This window comes from Schistocerca cancellata, chromosome 5, assembly GCF_023864275.1.
Source record: "Schistocerca cancellata isolate TAMUIC-IGC-003103 chromosome 5, iqSchCanc2.1, whole genome shotgun sequence".
Taxonomy (NCBI): Eukaryota; Metazoa; Arthropoda; class Insecta; order Orthoptera; family Acrididae; genus Schistocerca; species Schistocerca cancellata.
Window position 1 is genome coordinate 480,050,528 of NC_064630.1, and position 23,071 is coordinate 480,073,598.

The 23,071-nt window shown below is 37.9% G+C and overlaps 1 protein-coding gene across 3 annotated transcripts in view; it reads left to right on the top strand.

Moving 5' to 3' along the window:
• Window positions 1-534: 534 nt before the first annotated feature.
• The window catches only part of LOC126187482 (probable tubulin polyglutamylase ttll-15), a 65,265-nt gene continuing 42,728 nt past the window's right edge, over window positions 535-23,071 (top strand). The window contains exons 1-3 of one of the 3 annotated variants that reach the window (XM_049928588.1): window positions 535-789; window positions 7,657-7,866; window positions 15,629-15,787. In XM_049928588.1, coding sequence (XP_049784545.1) covers window positions 727-789; window positions 7,657-7,866; window positions 15,629-15,787 — 432 coding nt within the window. In that variant the 5' untranslated portion in view covers window positions 535-726. The remainder of the gene's footprint in view (window positions 790-7,656; window positions 7,867-15,628; window positions 15,788-23,071) is intronic. The other 2 variants (XM_049928589.1, XM_049928590.1) reach the window with 2 other exon arrangements.

Below are 23,071 nucleotides of genomic sequence, written 5' to 3' on the forward strand. Positions count from 1 at the left end.
CGAGTCGGGCTGCCTAGTACTTGCCAGCAACGCGATGCTGTCATATTGAAGACACCGACGTGTGTACAATGTGTATTGATTTGGAATATTTGGGCGTTCCGTCCCATTCCATTCCATCAAATGTGAATCGGTCTTAATTCTAACATTACATTCCTACTTTTAATTTCAAGTATAGTATCTTGTAACCTCACTCTGCCCTGTCGGTTCTGGGCTAGTTGATGTGACGTTGTGCTGATTTTCCTTCTAGAGCAAGCATGCCTCCTTTTGCCGGTTACGTTGTCTTTCTTTCCGTTCGGTTGATGTCCAGCGTTTCAGTCACAAACGTGGAATGTCACTGATTATCTATCTGTTATAAAAATGTAGAACATTTTTCATGTTCAAGTATAGCGAATTGAGGTGATGAAAGCTGCCATTCAGTTAAAACCAGCATGGATTGACTTCACTATTTTAAAGGTACTTTCTCAATAATATAGTCGATTATTTTATCGATATTGGTAACTACATCCCATATGATCGATTGCTTAAAACACCTGTGTGTCTCGAATGTCAAACGCTTTTGTTATGTTCTTATAAGTGGGGAATGGGGACAGAAGTTGTGGCATGCAGGCAAAACTGTTCTCGAAAGAATGTGCTGTAGCTCACCCCAGAGCGCCGCGAACAGTTTTTTGTACTTTTACAAATCATAGTACCGTCGTATCCACATTAGCAACTATATAGGTATCTGGTATGCCCTCAAAAGGCGAAAAGGAATCGTATGCTACAGGAGCAGAACAGGTTGCTGTTGGAAAGGTTATTCATCTAACAATTTTATTGTTTTCATCGACTAACAAAACTATTCCGACAGCAATTTTTGCTTCTACCTTTGGAACCTAGATGTAGCAATTTACAGAGCATGATTTGATAGTGATCGGAGGCAATTGTTCACTCTTATTAAATTGTTAAGGGATGACCTATAGCCCGCATCTCGTGGTCGTGCGGTAGCGTTCTCGCTTCCCACGCCCGGGTTCCCGGGTTCGATTCCCGGCGGGGTCAGGGATTTTCTCTGCCTCGTGATGGCTGGGTGTTGTGTGCTGTCCTTAGGTTAGTTAGGTTTAAGTAGTTCTACGTTCTAGGGGACTGATGACCATAGATGTTAAGTCCCATAGTGCTCAGAGCCAACTGAACCAATTGACCTATACTTTAAAGAGACCAAGGCAGCATTGTGTTGAGGTGAAAGACGACAGTACAGAGGTTCATGAATCCACAAACCATTTCCGTGAAACATCAGTATACACCAATTTATAAACCAATATAAAACAGTGCGGTCTAGGAACATTCGTAGTAATCTTGGTAAGGAAGAACGGAGTAACTGCTGCGATTGTACAACCGTAACTTATTGGATATGCGTTAAATCCTGTAGTTAGATGTGTTTGATTGAAGATAATCTTTAAAATAGTGTTTCATTATAGAATGAAACATTTTCATTGAAATAATCTAATAAGTTCTCTGATTTAAAGGAAAATTGAAACGAAAAAAATCCCATCGTATGTACCCAGTTATGTAAAGATTTTGGGGAAAAGTGGACCAAGCCAGTCTATACTACATATAAGATTTATTAGTCCGATTTGAATCTTCATTTCCTTTCTATGGTCATTAAAACACACATCAGTTTTTCCATTGTTGTCGATTCAGAGGAGGTGCATTATGTTTGCAACAATGAAACACAGGCAGCTGGGGGTTGTAAAATATTGGTGTGAGGTGGCAGCTTCTTGACAGTAACATTGTGTTTGGAGCTATCTGGATCAATTTACTTGAAATGTAGGTTGCATGTCCATCATAAATAAACAATGCTCGCCTCTGTGAGCCAATATCCATTAAAGAGATATCTTGGAACTAGTTTAAAAATAGCGTGGTCTTTATCTGCTTCGTTCATTTGCTGACATTGTAGCCTGTGTAGGCATACCACTGTTGAGCCAGGTTTGCATTACATACTTCTCTTCAAATGCACAATTCATTGGCATCTTCTGACAAACAACAAAAGACTAGTGCTTTATCATCCAGAATAACTAGTCTTACATTTGATTTTGACACGAACAGCTCTAGTTTCAGAAAGCTCATGGAAAACTGAGGCTTCACCACAGTTATACATGTGTCTTGGCTTACTCCATAGACTTAGTTCTGTTACAGTGGCAGTGAGCTTTTAGGAAAACTATAAATTGTGGTATTTTTGGGTTGACCCAATCGGAATGATGATGTCCAATATCTTTTAAGTTCCTGTATAGAAAATAAATGCCTTTTTTTTTCTAAATGAGAAAAACAAATTGCATCCAGTTACCATTTTTGAATCCAAACTCTTTGTTTACCATGTTTTGGGAGGAGTTAGTGTGAACCAAACCAGAAAAAAATGTCTAATAAATGTGAGCTTTAAAATGTGTGCCTTATGAGCTATGAGCACTTGTTCAGTAGAAGAGGTGTATTCTCAGTAGCTCTTCCGAAGTTCGTTATTGTACTGTAAAATATTGCCACAATGTGTTTCGCATAAATATCGGTATACAATTACTATACTTTGGTATACATGCATTTTAGACAATTATTTGGCCAGTATTCATGTAATAGTATACATGGCTAATTTGTCACAGCCGATCACATTGTAGTCGCACTACAGATTGACTATGGAGGCACATATTCAATACTTGAAAAATCTGAGTGCATATTCTCAACATTTCAAGAAAAGAAAATTGAACATGCTAACATTGCATGATTTTGTGCTTTGATGATGTAATGGAATAACATTTTGTGGTAGCTCAGTCCAGGTAGAAAATTTATATTTTGCCTACAAATGAAAAATTTGTGAATCACAAAGGTCACACAGTCTATTAAATCCTGTACTTCATGTAGGCCTCCTGTATTTAAAAGCTGGGACTAATTAGACTGACATGACAAATATTTAGTTGCTTTTGTTATAGTGACAACATGAACTTGTTTACAAAGAATAAACAGTTGCTACTAAGAGAAAAAAACTGTTGTGCTATGGACACATTCTTATGTAGTGCTCAGAAATTTATAATGGTAATTCCAATATGTCCATAGACAGGAATCTTTTAGGATGTAAAACATATCAGAAAAAAAACAAGAATATACAATAAATATTTACAAGGAAAACAAATATGCTAATGTACCTTCTATAGATCCCAAGTCAAATGGTTCTCAAGGATGTGAAATAAATGAAAAAAAGAAAAAAAAAAGACTCGAAGGAAGTTAGGTTGAGAAACAGCTGAGTTCGAACAGCATTATTTCCCATGAGTAGTACCTTAAATCCTTAACTGTATTCCACCAATTTAATTCACTGACAAAAATGGAAATTAAAATGCCCTGTTTACGCATGCATGATGTAGATATAGGCAGTTGTTATTAGTTTGTCTGACTGAAGTATTTCAGTATAGTGACATACTCTTCATTAGAGATTAGGTCATTTGACTGTATTGTGGTAGTTGTTACCAAATTGAGAAGCTGAAATAATGGATCATGTAAGGAGCATTCAGATATTTTTAGCTACCTGATTTGTATTTCCATGATTTTCCTATATCCTTTCAGTCAAATGATAGGACGGTGATATTCCATGGCTGGTATCTTACTCATTCTTTACTCATTATCAGTTGTTGTACAATGAAGTTAATTATTATGCTGGATGTTTACTATGATTGTCAATTTCAACCTTTTATAGCTCAGCATAGGATACCTCACAAAACTAATTTCTCATTGTCAAGGCACAAGCAAATGTATTCACAGGCCTGAAGAATAGGTCTTGTTCTGGCAGTGAATGGTGTGTTTAGTAGTGTAATAAGGTATTAAATTTTTATTATTACATGCAAGGGGTTGACAAAAATATGGAAACACTACAAACATAACCCATTACCATGCTTCATATCATGTATGAAAACTGTTGTTATTAAAAACAGCTTTCAGTCATTTCACAGTGAATAAATGCAGGTTCTATATGGCTTTCAAGGGAATCTTATAACATTCTCCCTGCAAAATGTGTCAATTCCAGGGAACTGTGATGGATGTGGGATGCAGGCAGAGCCCGAAATTTGCAGCATCGTTCCCAGAGTTGATTGGGGTCCTTTGGTTTGGAGCCGAGTAGAGGCTCTCAACCAAAGGCTTTGTTGACTCTGTGATGGTCTTGGCTGCAGGTTTCTAAACCTGCATTATCGTGTGGGTATTAGTAGGACTTCCCTTGATAGGCCTGATAGGTTGGGGGAGTGCTATGCAAAGGAAGTAGCTACTCAGCTAGAGAGTACTTGCGGAGTGCACATGAGGGTTATTTATGCTAGGCAGTAGTGTAGTGGGCTCTGATGAACGCATGACAGTCGATATGCAGCAGGAGAAGTCAAATGACGTTTAGAATAAAGACACATCAACTGTTGCAATTTTATCAGTGTACTGTTGGAGTACTCGTAATAATGTTCCCGAATTTGCTGCCCTCCAGGGAATCTCTCACAATCAAATTATTCTTGGGACTGAGAGCTGGCTGGCATCCAAAGTGGAAAGCTCTGAGATACTTAGTGAGTCATGGAATGTATGTGGGAAACACAGATTAGAGGTCACAGGAAGGGAAGTGTTCATTGCAAGTGACAAAAATATTCTGTCTATTGAGGTCGAAGTTGAGTGTGGCAGTGAAGTCATATGGTTATGTATAACATGGGCTTGTGAAACCAAGGTAATTGTTGGATGTTTCTACTGGCCACCTGATTCTGCTGTGACAGTTGTAGAGTCATTCAAAGAAAGTCTAGGTGCTTCAGTCTGGAACTGCGTGACCGCTAAGGTCGCAGGTTCAAATCCTGCCTCGGGCATGGATGTGTGTGATGTCCTTAGGTTAGTTAGGTTTAAGTAGTTCTAAGTTCTAGGGGACTGATGACAACAGATGTTAAGTCCCATAGTGCTCAGAGCCATTTGAACCAAAGTCTACGGTCAATAGCACGTAAATACCCAGGTCAAGCAATACTGGTTGGAGGCAACTTTAACCTGCCGAATATAGACTAGGATGTCTATTAACGTCTCACTTAGACAGTGAATTGCCATCACTTAGTTCCAGTAAGAAGGATGTAGATGAATTATGGGCAAAGTTTAAGCAGATTGTGAATAATGGTCTAGAGAGTTATGTGCCCAGTAAGTGGATAAAGGATGGAAAAGACCCATCATGGTTTAATAACGAAATTCAGAAGATGCTGAGGAAGCAGAGGCTGTTGCACTCTTGATTTGAATGGGAATGCATAAATGGCGACAAGCAAAAGTTAGTAGAGATACACGCATCTGTGAAAAGTGCTATGCCCGAAGCATACAACAACTACCACTGTCACACCTTAGCAAAAGATCTGGGAGAGAAGCCGAGAAAATTCTGGTCATATGTAAAATCACTAAGCAGGTCTAAGGGTTCCATTAGTCCCTTGTTGACCAGTCTGATGTGGCAGCTGGAGATAGCAAAACGAAAGCTGAAATTTTAAATGTCACATTAAAGAAATCATCCACCCAGGAGAGTCGTACAAACATACCATCATTTGACCATTGGACAGACTCCCTTAAGGGCGACATAGTAATAAGCATAACTCACACAGAAAAACAATTGAAAGATTTGAAAGCAAATAAATGATTACTTCCGGATGGAATGTCAGTGTGATTTTACAAACAGCACTCTACGGCATTTGCCCCTTACCTATCTTGTATTTATCATGAATCTCTTGCCCAGCACAAAGCACCTACTGACTGGAAACAAGCACAGGTGACTCCAGTATATAAGAAACATAAAAGAATAGACCCACAAAATTACAGACCAATATTCCTAACTTCTGTTTGCTGCAGAATCCTTGAACATATTTTCAGCTCAAATATAATATACTTTCTTGAGACTGAGAAGCTTATGTGCACAAATCAGCATGGTTTTAGAAAACGTCGCCCTTGTGAAACAGCTGGCCCTTGTCTCACACGATATACTAAGAAGTATGGATGGAGAGCAACAGGCAGATTCCATATTTCTAGATTTCCAGAAAGCACTTGACACAGTGCCCCATTGCAGGCTGTTAATGAAGGTACAATCTTACAGAATAAGTTTACTGATATGTGAGTGGCTTGAAGACTTCTTAAATAATAGAACCCAGTATGTTGTCCTTGATGATGAGTGTTTATTAGAGAGAAAGGTATCCTCAGGAGTGCCCCAGGGAAGTGTGATAGGACCGCTGTTGTTCCCTTTATACACAAATGATTTGGCTGACAGGATGGGCAGCAATCTGCGGTTATTTGCTGATGATGCTGTGTTGTACGGTAAGGTGTCCAAGTTGAGAGACTGCAGGAAGATACAAGATGAATGTGGCAAGTTTTCCAGCTGGTTTCATGATGTGGAAAAATGTAAGTTAATGCAGATGGGTAAGAAGACCAAACGTGTAATGTTCGGATACAGTATTCCTAGTGTCCTGCTTGACACAGTCAAGTTATTTAAATATTTGGGCATAACATTGCAAAGCGATATGAGGTGGAACGAGCATTTGAGAACTGTGGTAGGAAGGTGACTGTTCAGCTTCAGTTTATTGGGTGAATTTTAGGAAAAAGTGGTTCACATGTAAAGGAGACTGCAGATAGGATGCTGGTGTGACCTATTCTTGAGTACTGCTTGAGTGTTTGGGATCTGCACTAGGTTGGACTGAAGGAAGGCATCACAGCAATTCAGAGGTGGCTGCCAGATTTGTTACCGGTAGGTCCAAACAACATGCAATTGTTATGGAGATGCTTCAGCAACTCAAATGGGAATCCTGGAGGGAAGATGATGAACTTTTTGAGAAACACTATTGAGAACATTTAGAGAACTGGCATTTGAAGCTGACTGCTGAACAATTCTATTGCTGCCAACATACATTGTGTTCAAGGACTACAAATATAAGATATGAGAAATTAGGGCTCATATGGAGGCATACAGACAGTTATTTTCCCCTTGCTCTATTTGCAAGTGGAACAGGAGAGGAAATGACAAGTAGTGGTACAGGATCCCTCTGCCATGCACCGTACAGTGGCATGCGGAGTATCTGTGTAGATGTAGATGTGAAAGTCAAGTAATGAATTAATAACCATTTTTCTTACTGTTAGGGCTATGTCTTTGATCCTTGCGCCTGTGATATTTCTGGTCCGTCAGAATCTGATAACTAAGAGAAACAGATGGCTTGAGTTGGGGGCAAGGGGTAATTGCTGTAATGGTGTACATTTCATCAAGCCACTATTGCACATTGAAAGTACATGCAAGGAAAGATCAATTGGTGTGCTGCCAAAATTACAACATGGTTTTTGAGATTGATAGAAGGCTCCTAGTATCCTCTGACTGACTACTTTTTTATGGTACACGAATTATCCTTCTTTTTTCAGGCTTGTGGCTGGTAACAGCAGCCACTGAGCAACTTAAACCATTCAATAACTACTGCAGGCAGAGTTTGTTTTTGTATTTTGTCCCTTTTTATGTTTTTTTAGCATACTGTGAGTTACATAATGATTTGTATCATGAGCAAATAGCTTTGGTTCATATAATCTCATAGCACCTGTGAAAAGTAAAAAAAAAAGAACAAAAACCTATTCATAAGACTGTATCAACTGTGTTTTCTTTACCATAAGTTTAACAGTGATTCATATTTTTGGCAGCAGTTACAGAAGCAACTTCCACCTGATGAGCCCACAAGATGGCACCAGTACAAGCTGTATGCTTCGTATGTCTTGGTAGCTATGGCTGCTTATATTGTTCCATTGTTGTTAACACCACACCATGACAAACAGTTAAAATGTGTCAGCACAGATGACAAAGCCAATACCTCTGTTAGCTTTGGACCATCATATGCACTGTATGGACAGAGGGTGAGCTTGTACAATATTTTGAGATACATAATCACACTTTAAAATTTCAGTAAACTTTTAGGTGGTCCATTTTATCCTGATACTATATTACAAATAAATAAGAATTATGCAAATTGCAGATGTGAAATTCTACACAGACTTGTAATGGATGTAACAATTTTATGAAAAAGGAGCCACACCGAAAAAAGGTGGATGTATTTTGGTTAGTTAAATTTGCTACAAATGTGACATGTATTACACAGATAAATCTATATGCATATTTGCCCTCTGCAAACCACCACACAGTATGTGACAGAGAATTTGCTCATGAATGGTATGGAAAATAAGTTGTTAGTCTCTTATTATGTTCCAGCCTTTTTATATTATTCTATTCTGTTCATGGTTAAGCTTTTTTTTCTGTAATGATAGGCACATTCGTCAATATTGCCCAAACATGTAACATGCAGAAAGAGTTGTAGTCTGTACAGAATCATTAATTTGCTTCACATGATTGCTGTATAGATATACAGCCAGAAAAATCACTAGAACTGTTATGAAGCCTTAAAATTTGCAGTTCACTGAGTGGCAAGTTCTGTTAATAGTCTGAAACACCAATCATCAATTAAATACCATATCTAACAAGCCCTCTTTCACTCAACAGCTGCCACCACTACAGCTCCATTCCTGCCTTCTTTCATGGTTCTATATATTGTCTGAGTTGGAGTGCATTTATATGAATGCTACACAGATTATTTAATAGATTTATTTCATACAATTCATGTTGATATTATTTTAGATAACAACATATTATTAACACTCATTTCTTCATCTCTCTCAGTAAATCATGTGCATTTTAAATATATATTAATCAGTTCCTACTCTACTGAAGTTAAATTAAATCATTATTCGTTACCAAGTTTTCATACTGTATAAGCAATGAAATCATTAATTTAAAGTACTTTCAAAACTATTAAATTTTGTGCAAAATGCAACACATTTCTATAATCTGGAAGTTTGATATGTGAAATCAGTATTAGTTAATGATCAGCAAAAAATGATTAGCGAAGTTGAAATTTTTGCAGCTCATGGTAATATTAACTTTTTAGATGTCAAGTTCTTCTACAAAATATAATTTCATCAGCAAAACAAACTATTCTATAGTAATAACCTAAGCATAAATTATTTGGGAAATATACCCTGTGAAATGATTTTGACATTTGCAAGGTACTTTGAATCATCAAGTACATTGCAAAAATGAAAGAAAAAGCATTTAATTAATGTAGAAGTGATGTAAAATGAAATGACGATGCTTCGCATGTTTCTATCCTTGTATGTAAGCCAAAATTTATCATGTTTTCCTGTCATGAATATTGTGAGAGATGTGTGTTGCTGAATCATGAAGTGCAGCAGTGATTATGTACTCTTCTTGGTGATTTCCCAGGCTACATGGAGGTAGCTCACATTGTAATGTCTGTGAGAGAGCTCACAGTACATGCTACTCTGAACAACCCCAGTTTCAACAAAGGTACTGCGATCTATTACGAAACTTGTTATGAAAAGTCAGTTACTAAACAGTGGAAAATCCAGTATGGAAGAACAACAATATTATGACAATGCAAGTTTGCTATTCAGTACGTGGAGTAAGTATTGAGTCCCAGACAGCCACAACAAAAACCTTCATAAATCCCTGTCCTTCACCCACCTATCCCCTTCCATGCTTCCACCACCTAAATGATCAGTCACAATTGCTTGCAGTTCTGCCTCAGTTGCCAGAGACAGTGGTCATGTGTATGTGAGTTATGTTTGCATCAATGTATTTGTGTTGTCTGCTGTAGGAAAAAAGCCTTTTGGCTGAAAGCTCAATATGCATGGCAGTCTTTTTGTTGTAACTGTCTGCGATTCAACATCTACTCTGTATGGTGAGTAGCAATCTTTTCTTTATACAATACTGTTGTTAAATTGCTTATTTTCGGCTGAAAGTCTGTCCAGTCAGTACAGATGAATGACGGTCAAGAAACTGACAGGTTTGGTGTATGTGGAGGGGTGTTGATTCATGTAATGTCAAGACAATATTTTTTTGATGCATGTATGACTTGCTACAAAGTTATAATGAAATGGGATTGCAACTGTGACAAAAGGATCATAAATTTGTGAATGGGTTTTCATTACTGTTGATAATTCATTCTCTCACTGTACTACACAGATCCCAGCATGAAGAAGCACAGTCAGTAGTGTGAAATGAGTTAATGAATGCATTAGTTAACTAACATAATTATCATAAACTGCATGTGTAGGTTATATTAACATTTTTCTTCCACTAAATATCTGTATTCAATAGTAGTGTAGTAATCCAAAGATCATTTTACAATAATATGGGATTTGTGAGGTTAATACAAGGAAAAAGCAGGTCATATGTACAGACATGTAAACATACGCAGATGTCTTTAATGAAAGACAGGTGGTTAGTAATGGCCTTGTAGAAGCAACCATTTAGGCATTTTCCCAACTGGACAGAGCATGAAGCTCCTTCCTCCTGATTCCAAGGCTGGTGTCTTAACAAATATACTACCTCATGTGTTGTTATCTATGATTACACAGCAGTTAGATGAAAATAAAATATCAACAGGAATGCCACTACCATGAAAAGAAGCTGCTGCTTACAGAGTTATTTTAAGCACCTCCTGTTTATCTCTAGTGCTTGCTCAATATTTATATAACCACAGTTATCAAACAGTAAGAGCTATGGAAAGCCGTGACAACTTGCTGTCAATGTCATGAACTTTGCTGACAAAGAGAATGAGAAAGATGTGACAGTGCCAACAGAGAAGGTAATGAGAGAAGCACACAAATGTTGATAAGGAATAGTTATGTAAGTCAATGGTGTATGAATTATAAAATTATAAAAAGAGAAACACGAGGCCAAGCTGAGCTGGATTCAAGTGTCTGTCACTAAGCAAAACAAGTAAAATGCATACAGTAAATACTTCACTGATGAGACTGATAAATATATTTATAGACAGCAATTTCTGAAATATTTATGAACAATACAGGTAAAACTGTGTCTGCAAAAACTTCACAATTTTTGTCACACAAAACTCTTCTTCCAGCCTAGCAACAAAACTCTGAGAAAAAAATAAACTGTTCCATCAATGGGATTTGATTCTAAAAGGTGCACGAATAAACAAATCATTATTCATTATTTATTTTTCATACACAATACCACTGTGAATGAAGTTTGAACAGTGACAGTGTCCGAAGAATATTACAAACAACAGTGCCAGGCAATATTCAAGTGTTGTGAATGTAGAGTTTGTTTCATGGCTGTTTTGCCCCTGTGATTATAACAGGTATCTTCAGACTATCAAGCAGAAATGGACAGGGGGGGGGGGGGGGGGGGGAAGTAGAGGTAAGAAAAGTAAAACTTTTGGCATTGACTGAGGAGCACCAACCTTCTGCTCTTTATTGTAATCACAAAACTATGCAATGCAATGGTTCCCAATCTACTGCCACCATACTATCTAGATCTAAATCCTATAAAATTGGCCTGGATTCTCACAAAAAATAAGATCCATAATTGTATTATATCACTCTCTAACCCACTTAAATAGCAGCTAATGTTTTTGTTGTTAATAAATAAAGACATTTCTGCCAGAAAATTTTTTTTAAATGGTTGTCATGATTAGGACCCTTCACCTGAGTAATATTTGGCAAACATGGGAACTACTGCACCTTGTAGTCAGTTTATATTTACAGTTGTGATATTAGCTTTTTGTGTTGTGACATTACAAGACTTGAAAGGCTGTATATCATGACAGAAAGGTGTGTGTGATTACTATTCAAGGAGAGAAACTGAACTGAAAATATAGCAACATCATTCAACACCAGGAAAAGACAGATTGTGAAGAAGACATGTTAAGTTGTAGACAAGCACAATTAAAAGAAACTTACGTAGAGCTATCGGCCACAGCCTTCATCAGTAAAGAGAGACATATATTATTCACACACACAAGCAAGCACACCTCTCTCTCTCTCTCTCTCTCTCTCTCTCTCTGAAATGATAATTAAATCAAGACCTTAAGCTGTTGACAGGTATTGATATACATTAACGGGGACAGTTGAAAATGTGTGCCCCGACTGGGACTCGAACCCGGGATCTCCTGCTTACATGGCAGACACACTATCCATCTGAGCACTGAGGACACAGAGGATAGTGTGACTGCAGAGATTTATTCCTTGTATGCTCCCTGTGAGACCCACATTCCAACTTAATGTCCACACACTACATTCGTAGTGCCCCTGCCCATTACACTCATTACTCGTTGCAGACAATCTTACAGAGTCTCATAAGAGTTTGGGCAATGTGTGTGCATCCAGCACAGAAGAAGAAGGTCAATGGACAGTTAGCCTTAACTATATGAAGATGATATCTGTTATTTTGGACGTTTCCGAAAGAACAGATACCATCGGTGACCATGCAGCTTTCGTAGAATGAAATGATAATTAAATCAAGAACATAAGCTGTCGACAGGCATTAATATACCTCAATGGGGACAGTTGAAAAGGTGTGCCCTGACTGGGACTTGAAACTGGGATCTCCTGCTTACATGGCAGACGCTCTATCCATCTGAACTCAGAGGATGTCATCAAAAATATTAAGAGCACAAGCTCCTAGACCTCCATGGACTGTACAGATTAGCTAAAGTCCACAAGGAAGGTATTCCATTGAGACCAGTTGTTAGCACTATTGGTTCTCCTACCTACAGGCTGGCCAAATATTTAACCAAGTTGATTACTCCAGTAGTTGGCCACTGGCAACATCACACCAAAATCTGTTAGATGCTCATCAGGAAAGTTAAACAGATAAGAATTGGCACAAACAATATTTTAGTAAACCTATAAGTGGTCTCACTGTTTACAAAGGCTCCTGTGGAGGACATACTTAAACTGTTGCGAGTATTTCCCTCCTGAAAAGATAGAGTTATTCCGACATTTTTCGATGACCACCTACTTCTTGCATGGTGGTAAATTTTATGAAATGACAGACGGAATGGCTATAGGTTCTCCGTGGACAACTTTTTTATGGAACATTTTGAGGATTGTGTATTAAATATGGCTCTCCTTCGTCCATCTTCATTTTATTGTTAGTTGATGACATGTTTATGGTCTGGCTACAAGGTGTAGAAACTCTTAAGTATTTCCATGAACATATGAACAGTACACACTGAAAGGTCCAGTTCACTGTCAAGACAGAGAAAGAAGGAAGGGTGTCATTTTTAGATGTTTTGATACAACAAAAGTCAGATGGATGTCTCAGCCACTCAGTGTATCACAACCTGACACACCCTGATTTGTATCTTACTGCATAGAGTTTTCACCATCCAGTCCAGAAAAGAGCAGTTTTAGATATACTGGTACACAGAGCAAAAACTGTTTTTGATGATGGCCACTTAGATTCCGAAATTAATTATTTGAAGTATATTGATCTGAAAGAATGGCTGTGGGTCACCTGATTCGAAGTCAGTGCTCTTCAAGAAAAGAAGATCCCTGTGATTTATACCATCCCTTGTGAGTGTAGAAGCAATTACACTGATCAGTCCATCTGCTGCATTTGCAACTGCTGTGCAGAACATCAATGGCATATTAAAAAACAAGAACAGGAGAAATCTGCAGTTGTTGAGCACAAAATACTATTTGATGTAACAAAAATTTTTTCCCAGGCTACTGCATACTGAGAGTCTATAATTAAAGGGGCTGCAAAGTAAGAATGTGCAAGAAGATCTTCAACTGTGACAGAGGATATAATCTTAGCAGTGCATTGAAGTGAGCTCTCAATGCCAATAAGAGTCAGAGATATTCTTTGCAATGTTTACCCTGTGATGGAAGCAGTGGCACCACCAGTGCAGACACTGACACGATCTGTGCCAGCATTATTTAATTACTGACTAATCAGAAGCCATCTATGGGCTATATAGGTCACCACAGCAGCAGTTTTGACAGTTGTTGCTCCTGATAAAGATGATGGAGGTAATCATTGAAAGCTTGACATTTACCCTGAATTGACATGGGAAGAAGTCTGAGGATATTTTATACAACAGTGCCATTGTGAAAGACTTCATTCTTGCCTACATTATGTGTTATTTTTGATAATGCCAGAGATGCTTCTGATGATTTTCTTCTGCCAAATGAAAATTTTCCTGGGCCCTGTAGAATTACCCCATTGAAGATGCCATGGCTTAGAAGGCAATGAAAGAAGGAATGATAGGAGTTAATCAGAAGTTTCTCAGAAACAGATTTGCATAATTGTTTCAATGGATGGATAACTCTTGAAAGCTTTTGAGATACGTAGTCCAGGTGATTTTCCCAAATTAATTTTGAATGTGGGTATATGCCAAGGAGTTTGGTAGAAGTGGGCTCAATATCAACATTGGATAAGAGCTGAAAGATATATTTACAGTCTTCTCATAGTTAACAGACAACTCATTGCCTTCAAACCACATATTTGCTAATCTGAGGAAATCTTTATTTTGCTCCTTCAGTTTATTTATGTTGTTTCCAACACTGATGTAAGTTGTATCATCTGTGTAACGAACTGATTTGCATGTCATATTGCTGGACATGTCATTTACAAATGTAAATAGCAGTGGCCCAAGTAACATTCAGAAACTGTGGCTTTTGACCATTGTAGCTTACAATTTGTTTTCTGTTACTGAGATAAGATTTTGAATATAATAGAGGGAAACATTCCACGTGGAAAAAATATATCTAAAAAGAAAGATGATGAGACTTACCAAACAAAAGCGCTGGCAGGTCGATAGACACACAAACAAACACACAAAATTCTAGCTTTCACAACCAACGGTTGCCACGTCAGGAAAGAGGGAAGGAGAGGGAAAGACAAAAGGATTTGGGTTTGAAGGGAGAGGGTAAGGAGTCATTCCAATCCCGGGAGCAGAAAGACTTACCTTAGGGGGAAAAAAAGGACAGCTATACACTCGCGCGCACACACACACACACACACACACACACACACACACACACACACACACACACACATGGAATGACTTCTTACCCTCTCCCTTAAAACCCAAATCCTTTCGTCTTTCCCTCTCCTTCCCTCTTTCCTGACGAGGCAACCGTTGGTTGCGAAAGCTAGAATTTTGTGTGTTTGTTTGTGTGTCTATCGACCTGCCAGCGCTTGTGTTTGGTAAGTCTCATCATCTTTCTTTTGAGATAAGATTTTCTTGTTCTTATTCAATACAAACTCTTCAGCACATTGTTGGGTAAGCGTACAGTGTTCATTGAGGAACTATTTGTGTCCATTTTCTGTGTGATCTGTGTGTAGAAATGTTTTTTAAATGATGGTAGTACTATTTTCAGTGAATAATGTGGATATGCTTGTGCTGGCAGCTGTTAATTAAATGTTAATTTAAGTTAGTCATATGTTATGGATATTGATATGTCCCAGTTTGATTATTTGCATTAAAAATATTGTAAGTTATCTCATAATACATTGTATTGCTTGCACTTATTGAGTCTCCTGTACATTACATCAATGATTTAAATTTGTATGTAACTGTACAATAAAGTTCTGTCTCTGATTTGACTGATTTACATTTGGATGTGAAAAATCCTTGTCTAAATACTCAGCCCGGCTAAACACAGGAGGACCTTATACTTTACTGGATATTTTGGTCAGTGATGTAAGTCTGAGAGTAATTCCATGTGGTAGAAATTTTCAGTCAGTGTATTTTGTTAATTGTCTATTGTATTATTTACTTTGCAGCTTGAAACAGGCTATCTTCGGCATGTGGAGGCAGTACTTCGTCGATTAGGGTACAGCCGTACTGTGGCTATTAACTCTTCTGAATGGGATTTGCTTTGGGCCCATGATTATCCATTTAGAACAATGCCAGAATTGAGAAATTTGAAGCCACATCAAAAAGTAAATATTGATTTCTTCTTTGCCTTTACCTAGCTATTAGAATATATATGCAGGGAGGTAGGTAATTAATGAAGCTGCAGATGTTATTGTATTATAACAACTGATTCTTGCTGCAAAAAAATTAACAACATGTGTTTATAGGAATTCTGTTTTTACCAGAGCTTGTAACTTTTATTCAGAATTTTAGCGATGCTTGGGATCAAACTCAGTATCTTTGGCTTAATTATTGAATACACTAACTGAAACCCTATAGTGTCAGAGGCGATTCCATATTTATCAGTGAATGTTGAGACAATACATGAGTTTTTCCTGGGCAGGGTTGCATTATATATGTTATCTGATATCCTACCCTCCGCCAGTACTGAGACAGATTCAGAGACTGACAGTGATATTACTTGTGTGACTTGTAGTTCTGCTTTCAGTTGCTACATCACGTTTGTCATGAAGCATCATCTTTGTTTCAGGCTCATTTATTTTCAAATTATATTCTTTTCACACAAAATCATCCATTCAATTTAACTTGGGTTCAAGGTTCTCTCCACTAGCAGCTAAAATAGTTACACTATCACCTCATCTATTCTTTGCCACGTAGTACTACCCCTATGTCTGATAGTTTTCTGACATTTAAAGTACTTCCTCTGTGTACAAGTTAAACTATTTGGCGGTAGTGCTGGACTCATTTCCAAACCTGCACCTGTTCTTGTGGTGAGTGCCCACAAGTAACTGAGAGAATGGGGATGTGGGAGGCCAACATGACATCCTCACAATAAAGAAATATTAGAAGTGCTTATATTTTTACATATATCAATTTCCAATTTTCACAGCTAACTTTTGGAGGATAAAATTGATTGAGAACTAAAGTCTTGAAACTGACAAGGAATTCTAGCAATTACACGGAACATTTAATACTTGTCACTTTCTTGTAGGAGGACCCAGCTACATGGATGTACTTGGGACCTGACCAGTATTGTTGCAACTCCCATAGAGAGAGCCCCTGTGTGGAGTTGATGGCATCAATGCAGACCAATTGCAATGAACAGAATCAAGCTAAACCGCACTGGTGGCTGTATGACACCAGTAGTTGAGACCACCTCTAGTGATCAAATTCCACTGAATGGCACAATGGAAGCAGTGGCAGTGTGCATATGAATAAATACAGAATTCATCCTTTTCATTGTCTCTTTCCCTCATGAGGGAGAGATCACATAATATGAGATCATTGATTTTATCTCCCAGCTACTCCAGTTCTTTTTTTAAATCAGTGACTTTAATGTCTGTAATCCGTTTTTGGGGCAGCTCTAAGACCACTAACAGTGGTGACTTACTAGAGCAAATGTTTTTAAATCATGACCTTTATATAGTGAGCAATGGCTCTGCAATTCATTGCAATACAGCACATGGATGTTACTCAGTCACTGCTCTTATGGTCTGTAGCCCTAAGTTAACATTAAATTCAGTGGAAGAGATGTGATGGTATCTGTGATAGTGGTTTACCTGTTCATTTTATCCCTCAGACTGATATTCAAATGGATAACCTCTGACTAGCACATTTTCAGCACTTCTGTAACATCCAATATACCTCCCCATGCGTTTATTGAAGACACACTCTGTCATACAACCACTAACATCTTACACTCAGGAATTTTGGTATAGATCTTTATCCGCCATTGGAACTCGTACCTTTCTCACAGACATGGACAAAATTATGGTGTATTTGTGGTCAACAAAAAGTGACTGATATTCCAGGCATATATCAGGAGGATATAGTGAAATCAGATCAGAATCAGTGTCTGACAACTATCTTCTTGCCTTCTGTCTCCACCTCAAATGGTCAGAGAATGTCACTTTGTCTTTCATTACACAATGTTTGCAGACCTGTAACATATTTTTTTCTGAGTGGGATCTCTTGTCCTTACTAAAAAGATACCCAAATACAGCTCTAGACGATGATGAAATATGTAATGAAATCCTCATATAAAATGCAAGAGCCACATCTCACTATTTTTAATTGAATCTGGCTTGAGGGTGAGCCAAGCGCCCCCCCCCCCCCTCTTCCTGAAATAAAAAAACACACACACAAATGAGAGCCATTAGCTACAAGCAAATCTGTTATACCAATGTCATTTGCAAGTGATTTAAGTGCATGGTAGCCAATGACTGTCAAGGACTCTTGAGGCAGACACTTCTAGGACACAGGGAGGTGCAGTGTCCTCTGACTGAAACTGCCCAGTGGATTAAAGATGTGGACCAGTGGGTTGGACACCATGGATGTGCTTTTTACACAGTTTCCCCACATCCGACCAGGTTGATACTTTGCAGCTACCTGCATCCTGCCTAAGTTACACAATTTGCAAACCTTTCCCTACTTGCATGTGAGGCAACTCTAGGTACAGACAAGTAGGATATGCCAGTTAAGGGGGAGGGAGGAGAAGTAGCAGCATCGGGAAGGTCACCCTGCCACCCATTACCACTAAAAATTCCGCATTGATGTAACATACCAATCCCTTGGAGACATGGGATAAGTCCAAAAGGAAGAAGGAGACATGCAGAGTCAATGGAGACTATAGTCTCACCAACCTGATACACTGTTGCCTTCTGCCTCTACTGCAGTTCTTATAAGGTAAGGATCATCAAGTATCAAGTACAGTGGTCTATAAGGAAAGCAGAATATTGGGCATGTGAACATGGCTCCCAATTTACCGTTACCAAGATGTGTATAATGCATTTTTGTCAACATAGAAGCATTCTTCCAAATCCAGAATTATATCGTTATCCCAATATGACAGCTCAAACAGATTTGTCAGTTAAAGCTTAATGTCCTATGAAATCTCAGTAATACTTCTTGAGATGAAAACCATTCAAAAACTTTACAACTCTACAGAGCTCTCATTTATTCATTTTTAGGTTATAGAAGCCAGGCCAATGGATCAGCGGCACTCTTGGCATTGTGAGTGATAAATCTGATCCACCATTGTGAGATCAGACTTGTGTCTGTTGCTTTCCAGACAAGCTTCGTAGACAGCCTCCTGACAGAGGCAGGGATTGCCCCCCTCCCCCCTTCAACCCTCCTCCCATGGATTAGGTGTCCCCATTACTCCTCAACAGCACCATACACGTCTTTAACCATCCAGAACATCCAAATCAACACCTCTTTCCTAATATGGACGTATGACCTCCAGAAAACTGCCTTAGTCTGGAATTCTGGTATTGACCTGATTTTTACTTAACTCCTCTCAATCCTTTTACTTTGTCACACTTGTGAGAACTCCCATGGTACATGCATAATCCACAAATTTGCATGGATTTTTCTCTTGGCCTAAAGGATGTGACAGACCCCTCTTTTTCACTCAGTTGTTACTCTTGGTCGCTCAACTCGGATAACATTTGTACACATGGTTCAAGTTTTGAAGACCATACACACTCCCTTTACTTGCACTAGGAGTAGCAAGCAATACTCCATGCCTGTTGACTGCAGTGTGTTTGCTATGGGATTGGTGGCCATCACATGTGCTCTTCATTGTATGGGTATTCAGTCACACAAGCCTCTCCTGGCATGCGGTGACTCCATGAGCCTACAGACTCTTACCCATGGTTAGTCATTGCATCCATTGATTATGCACATTCAAGATCTCATCTAAGACCTACATGACAACAGGAAGGAAATTGTGGATTGACTCACCAAGGATACTAATCGGAAACACACCCCAGAAACAACATTATATCACAGGTTCTTAGTGGCATGGCACAGTAAGTGGAGTGCCCTGGCCACAAACAGTAAGTTAACAGCCTGTAAAAGAATTTACGATTTCGTGATGGCCTTCTCTTTCGCTATCTCACCATGAATCCATAATCCGTTGCCACCTCTACATTGGTCAACCAGTCTGACCGTATGAGTACATCCTGTGACATGTCGCCCCACCCAGTTGGTAGTTGTGGGGTCCCCTTCATCATCACCCATATTCCTTTAGAGTGCCCCACTTTTGCTGCTACGTGGCGAACTTCACAGTTGACTGACTGACTCCTTCAGAGTGCATAATTTTATCTGAATTTTTATTATGTTTGTGCTGGCTACCAGATGGTGGGGGACAGCTTTAGCCTGGGGGGGTGGGGGGGTGGGGGGAGATGCCAGGGAGCTGAGGAGCTTGGTCAAGTGCGATGGTTGTATTTTTTGACACATGACAATCTATGGTGTAGATCCTTTAATAATTTTTTCTTTTTTCAATAATGTGTACTTCAAACCTCTTGTGGCTATCATATTTTACCCCCTTTGTTTGTGGTTTAAAACTACTTATATTTTTTGCCACATTTCTGACACACAATGTGATGGAAGCAATGATGCTAGTAGCTTAATCCATTAAAACCCCACACAATCCATACATCATCCAGTGCAATGCCAATATGCCAATAAAAAGCTTCTCGATCTCTGTTTCTTTTGTCCTCAAAATAAGGATTTACAATTTTATATGTCCCATCTAACTTCCTCTTTTTCATATTTGTCTTTCACTGTCATTCTGACATCCTCAAGATACATTTTCCTTGCTTGTCTTGCCTTTTTGTTTATTTGATTTTTCAGGCTTTTGTACATGATGTTGGTCTTCCTCTTTGTTTGCAGTCTTTTGTTTCCTTCTTTGCTCCATTATATTTGTAAGTTCAGTGGTAAACCCATTCACTTTGTCTCTTTCTTTTTCTTGCCTACAATTTCATTTGCACTTTCTATGGTACTGGTATTTATTGACCACCAACTTTGATTTTTTTATGAAATGTGTAATACATAGCTCTTTCCATATGTAGCATTCACTATCATTACCAGTTCTGGTTAATGCCATTATCACAATATAAAAGTTCATACACTATTTTCATATTGTGTCTTGCTTTCAGTATGGCAGTGCTATTAATACAACCCTATCAGAACTGTTGAAAATCAAAAAATGAACAGGTTCTGTACTCAATACATTTTCATTGGTTCTCATGAGGCTTTATTTATTTATCCATTCATCTGTAGACAATAAATATTGTATTTATGTTGTCCAAAAGTACATGTAAATTTATGGGAAACAATTTATGGAAAAGGAACATACAAAATTTTATATTAAATAGTACAAAGAATAATACATGCAAAATTGTACAAAAGAATGTACAAAGAATAATACTTGGTCATACAAGACACAGTAATACAACTTTTTATACATGTATACTAACAGTATTGTAACTACATAGTCTATTGACCCTAAGGCTTTACTTTTGTCTTCCCTAAACAGGAAGCCCTTTATTCGTTACAATAATTCAGTAAAGATTTTACCACAGTCAACAGCTGTCCATCAGATATACAAAATTAACAGAAACTTTAGGGAATGAAATACAGTGTTTTCAGTTTTGCCTTAATATAAACATTGTCAGAATTATTTATTGGCCTAAATAGTCATTTACCAAATAAAAACATTGTTCAAGTAGAAATTCTTTAAATTCTACTTTAAATCTGTTTTCATCTTCCAACTTTCTGATGTTGGCTGGCAGTCTGTTGTAGAGTTTTGTACCAATATGGCTCACATGCCTTTGTGTGTGTGTTCTTTTTGTACACTTAGTATGGAGTGCTGTGTTATTTCGGGTATTATAGTTGTGCAAGTCAGCATTTGTCTGAGAACCTGTAAGGTGGGCCCTAACATATAAAACATATTTGTATACACATAAGGAAGGTATTGTTAGAACTTTAAGCTTGTTGGATAAGGGTTAGCATTGTGTGTTATTATTCGGATAGCCCTCTTCTGTGACAGAAAGATTGTTTTGGACTGCAAGTGGTGGAACCTCAAAATATTGCTCCGTATGTTGCAAGAGACTGAAAATAGCCAAAATATGTCATTGTGGCACCTTCTGCAGTGCAAACATTTGCAATAATTCTAAGAGCAAAACAGGCTGAGTTAAGTTTGTGCACAAGTTTCATAAAATGGTCATTAAAATTAAGATTTTCATCTACATGAATCCCCAGCAATTTTGTTGGTGGCACTCTTTCTATGGCCTTGCCACCCAACAACAGATCATGAATTACATTTTGACATATTTTCCAAACTGTGTATAATTTGTTTTATTTGCATTTAATGTCAACCGGTTGTACTGAACCGAGTGTGGACATTCTTTATTACTTGATCAGTAGTTGATTGCAGCATTTGCTTTGGTGCACCTATTATCATCTGTGAATAGTATGGCCTTTGCTGCTCCATCTGAGGTGTGAATGTCATCTATGTAGATAAGAATCAATAAGGGACCTATTATACTGCCTTGCAGCACTCCTATTTCCACATTTTTTTTTTTTGCATCTGATACTAAATTTATTTTGTGGTTGGAATAATCTGACATCAGTCCTACAACCTGTGTTCTGTTTTGTAGGTATGATTCAAACCACTTTTTCCCTGTCCCATGAATACCTAATGCTTCCAGTTTTTCTAAAGGAATGCCGTGATTGACAGTGTCAAATGCTTTGGAGAGATCTAAATTTATTCCTACTATGCAATTGTCTTTTTCAAGATTTTTGATAATTTGTTCAGTGTAGCACATTAGTGCTGTTTCTGTATTTTTACCTGCTGATTTCTATTAGGTAACTTATGGTCATTTAGATATTTGTTGATTCTGTTTTCATTAATTTTTCTATTATTTTGGAAAGAGGGGTTATTGACCGATAGTTTTCTACCTTATGCTTGTTGCCGGTTTTGAAGAATGGATTCACTTTTGACATTTTTATCCTTTCTGGGAACACTCCTTCACTAAATGATAGATTGGCTATGTATGCCAGGGGCCTTGCAATTTGTGCAGCTATCATTTTATGATATAAACAGGCACTTCATCTACTCCTGCTGACATTTTAGGTTTCAAGCTTTTTATTACTTTGAACACCTCAAGTTCGTCTGTTGGATCTATTCTCATGCTGCAAGCAGCTTTTGGAAATTCTGATTGTTCTTGGTTTGTAAATTTTGAACTTAATGAAGTTGTTGCATTTATGAAATAATTGTTGATGTAATTTGGCAAATCTTGTTTTTTAATATTGATATTTTTGTGTTTTTTGAGAATGATATCCTGGTCCTCGCATCTCTTTCCTGTTTCAGTCTTCCCAATACCCCATATGGCTTTTGATTTGTTATCAGACTGTCTTATTAAGCTGTCATTACTCATAAATTTTACCTTGGCAATTACTTTTCGATATACTTTCTTGTAATTCTTAATGTATTCTATGAACTGTGGATCTGTAGATGTATTCAGTTTTGAATTTAGTACCTTTAGAGTTCCACAAGAAGT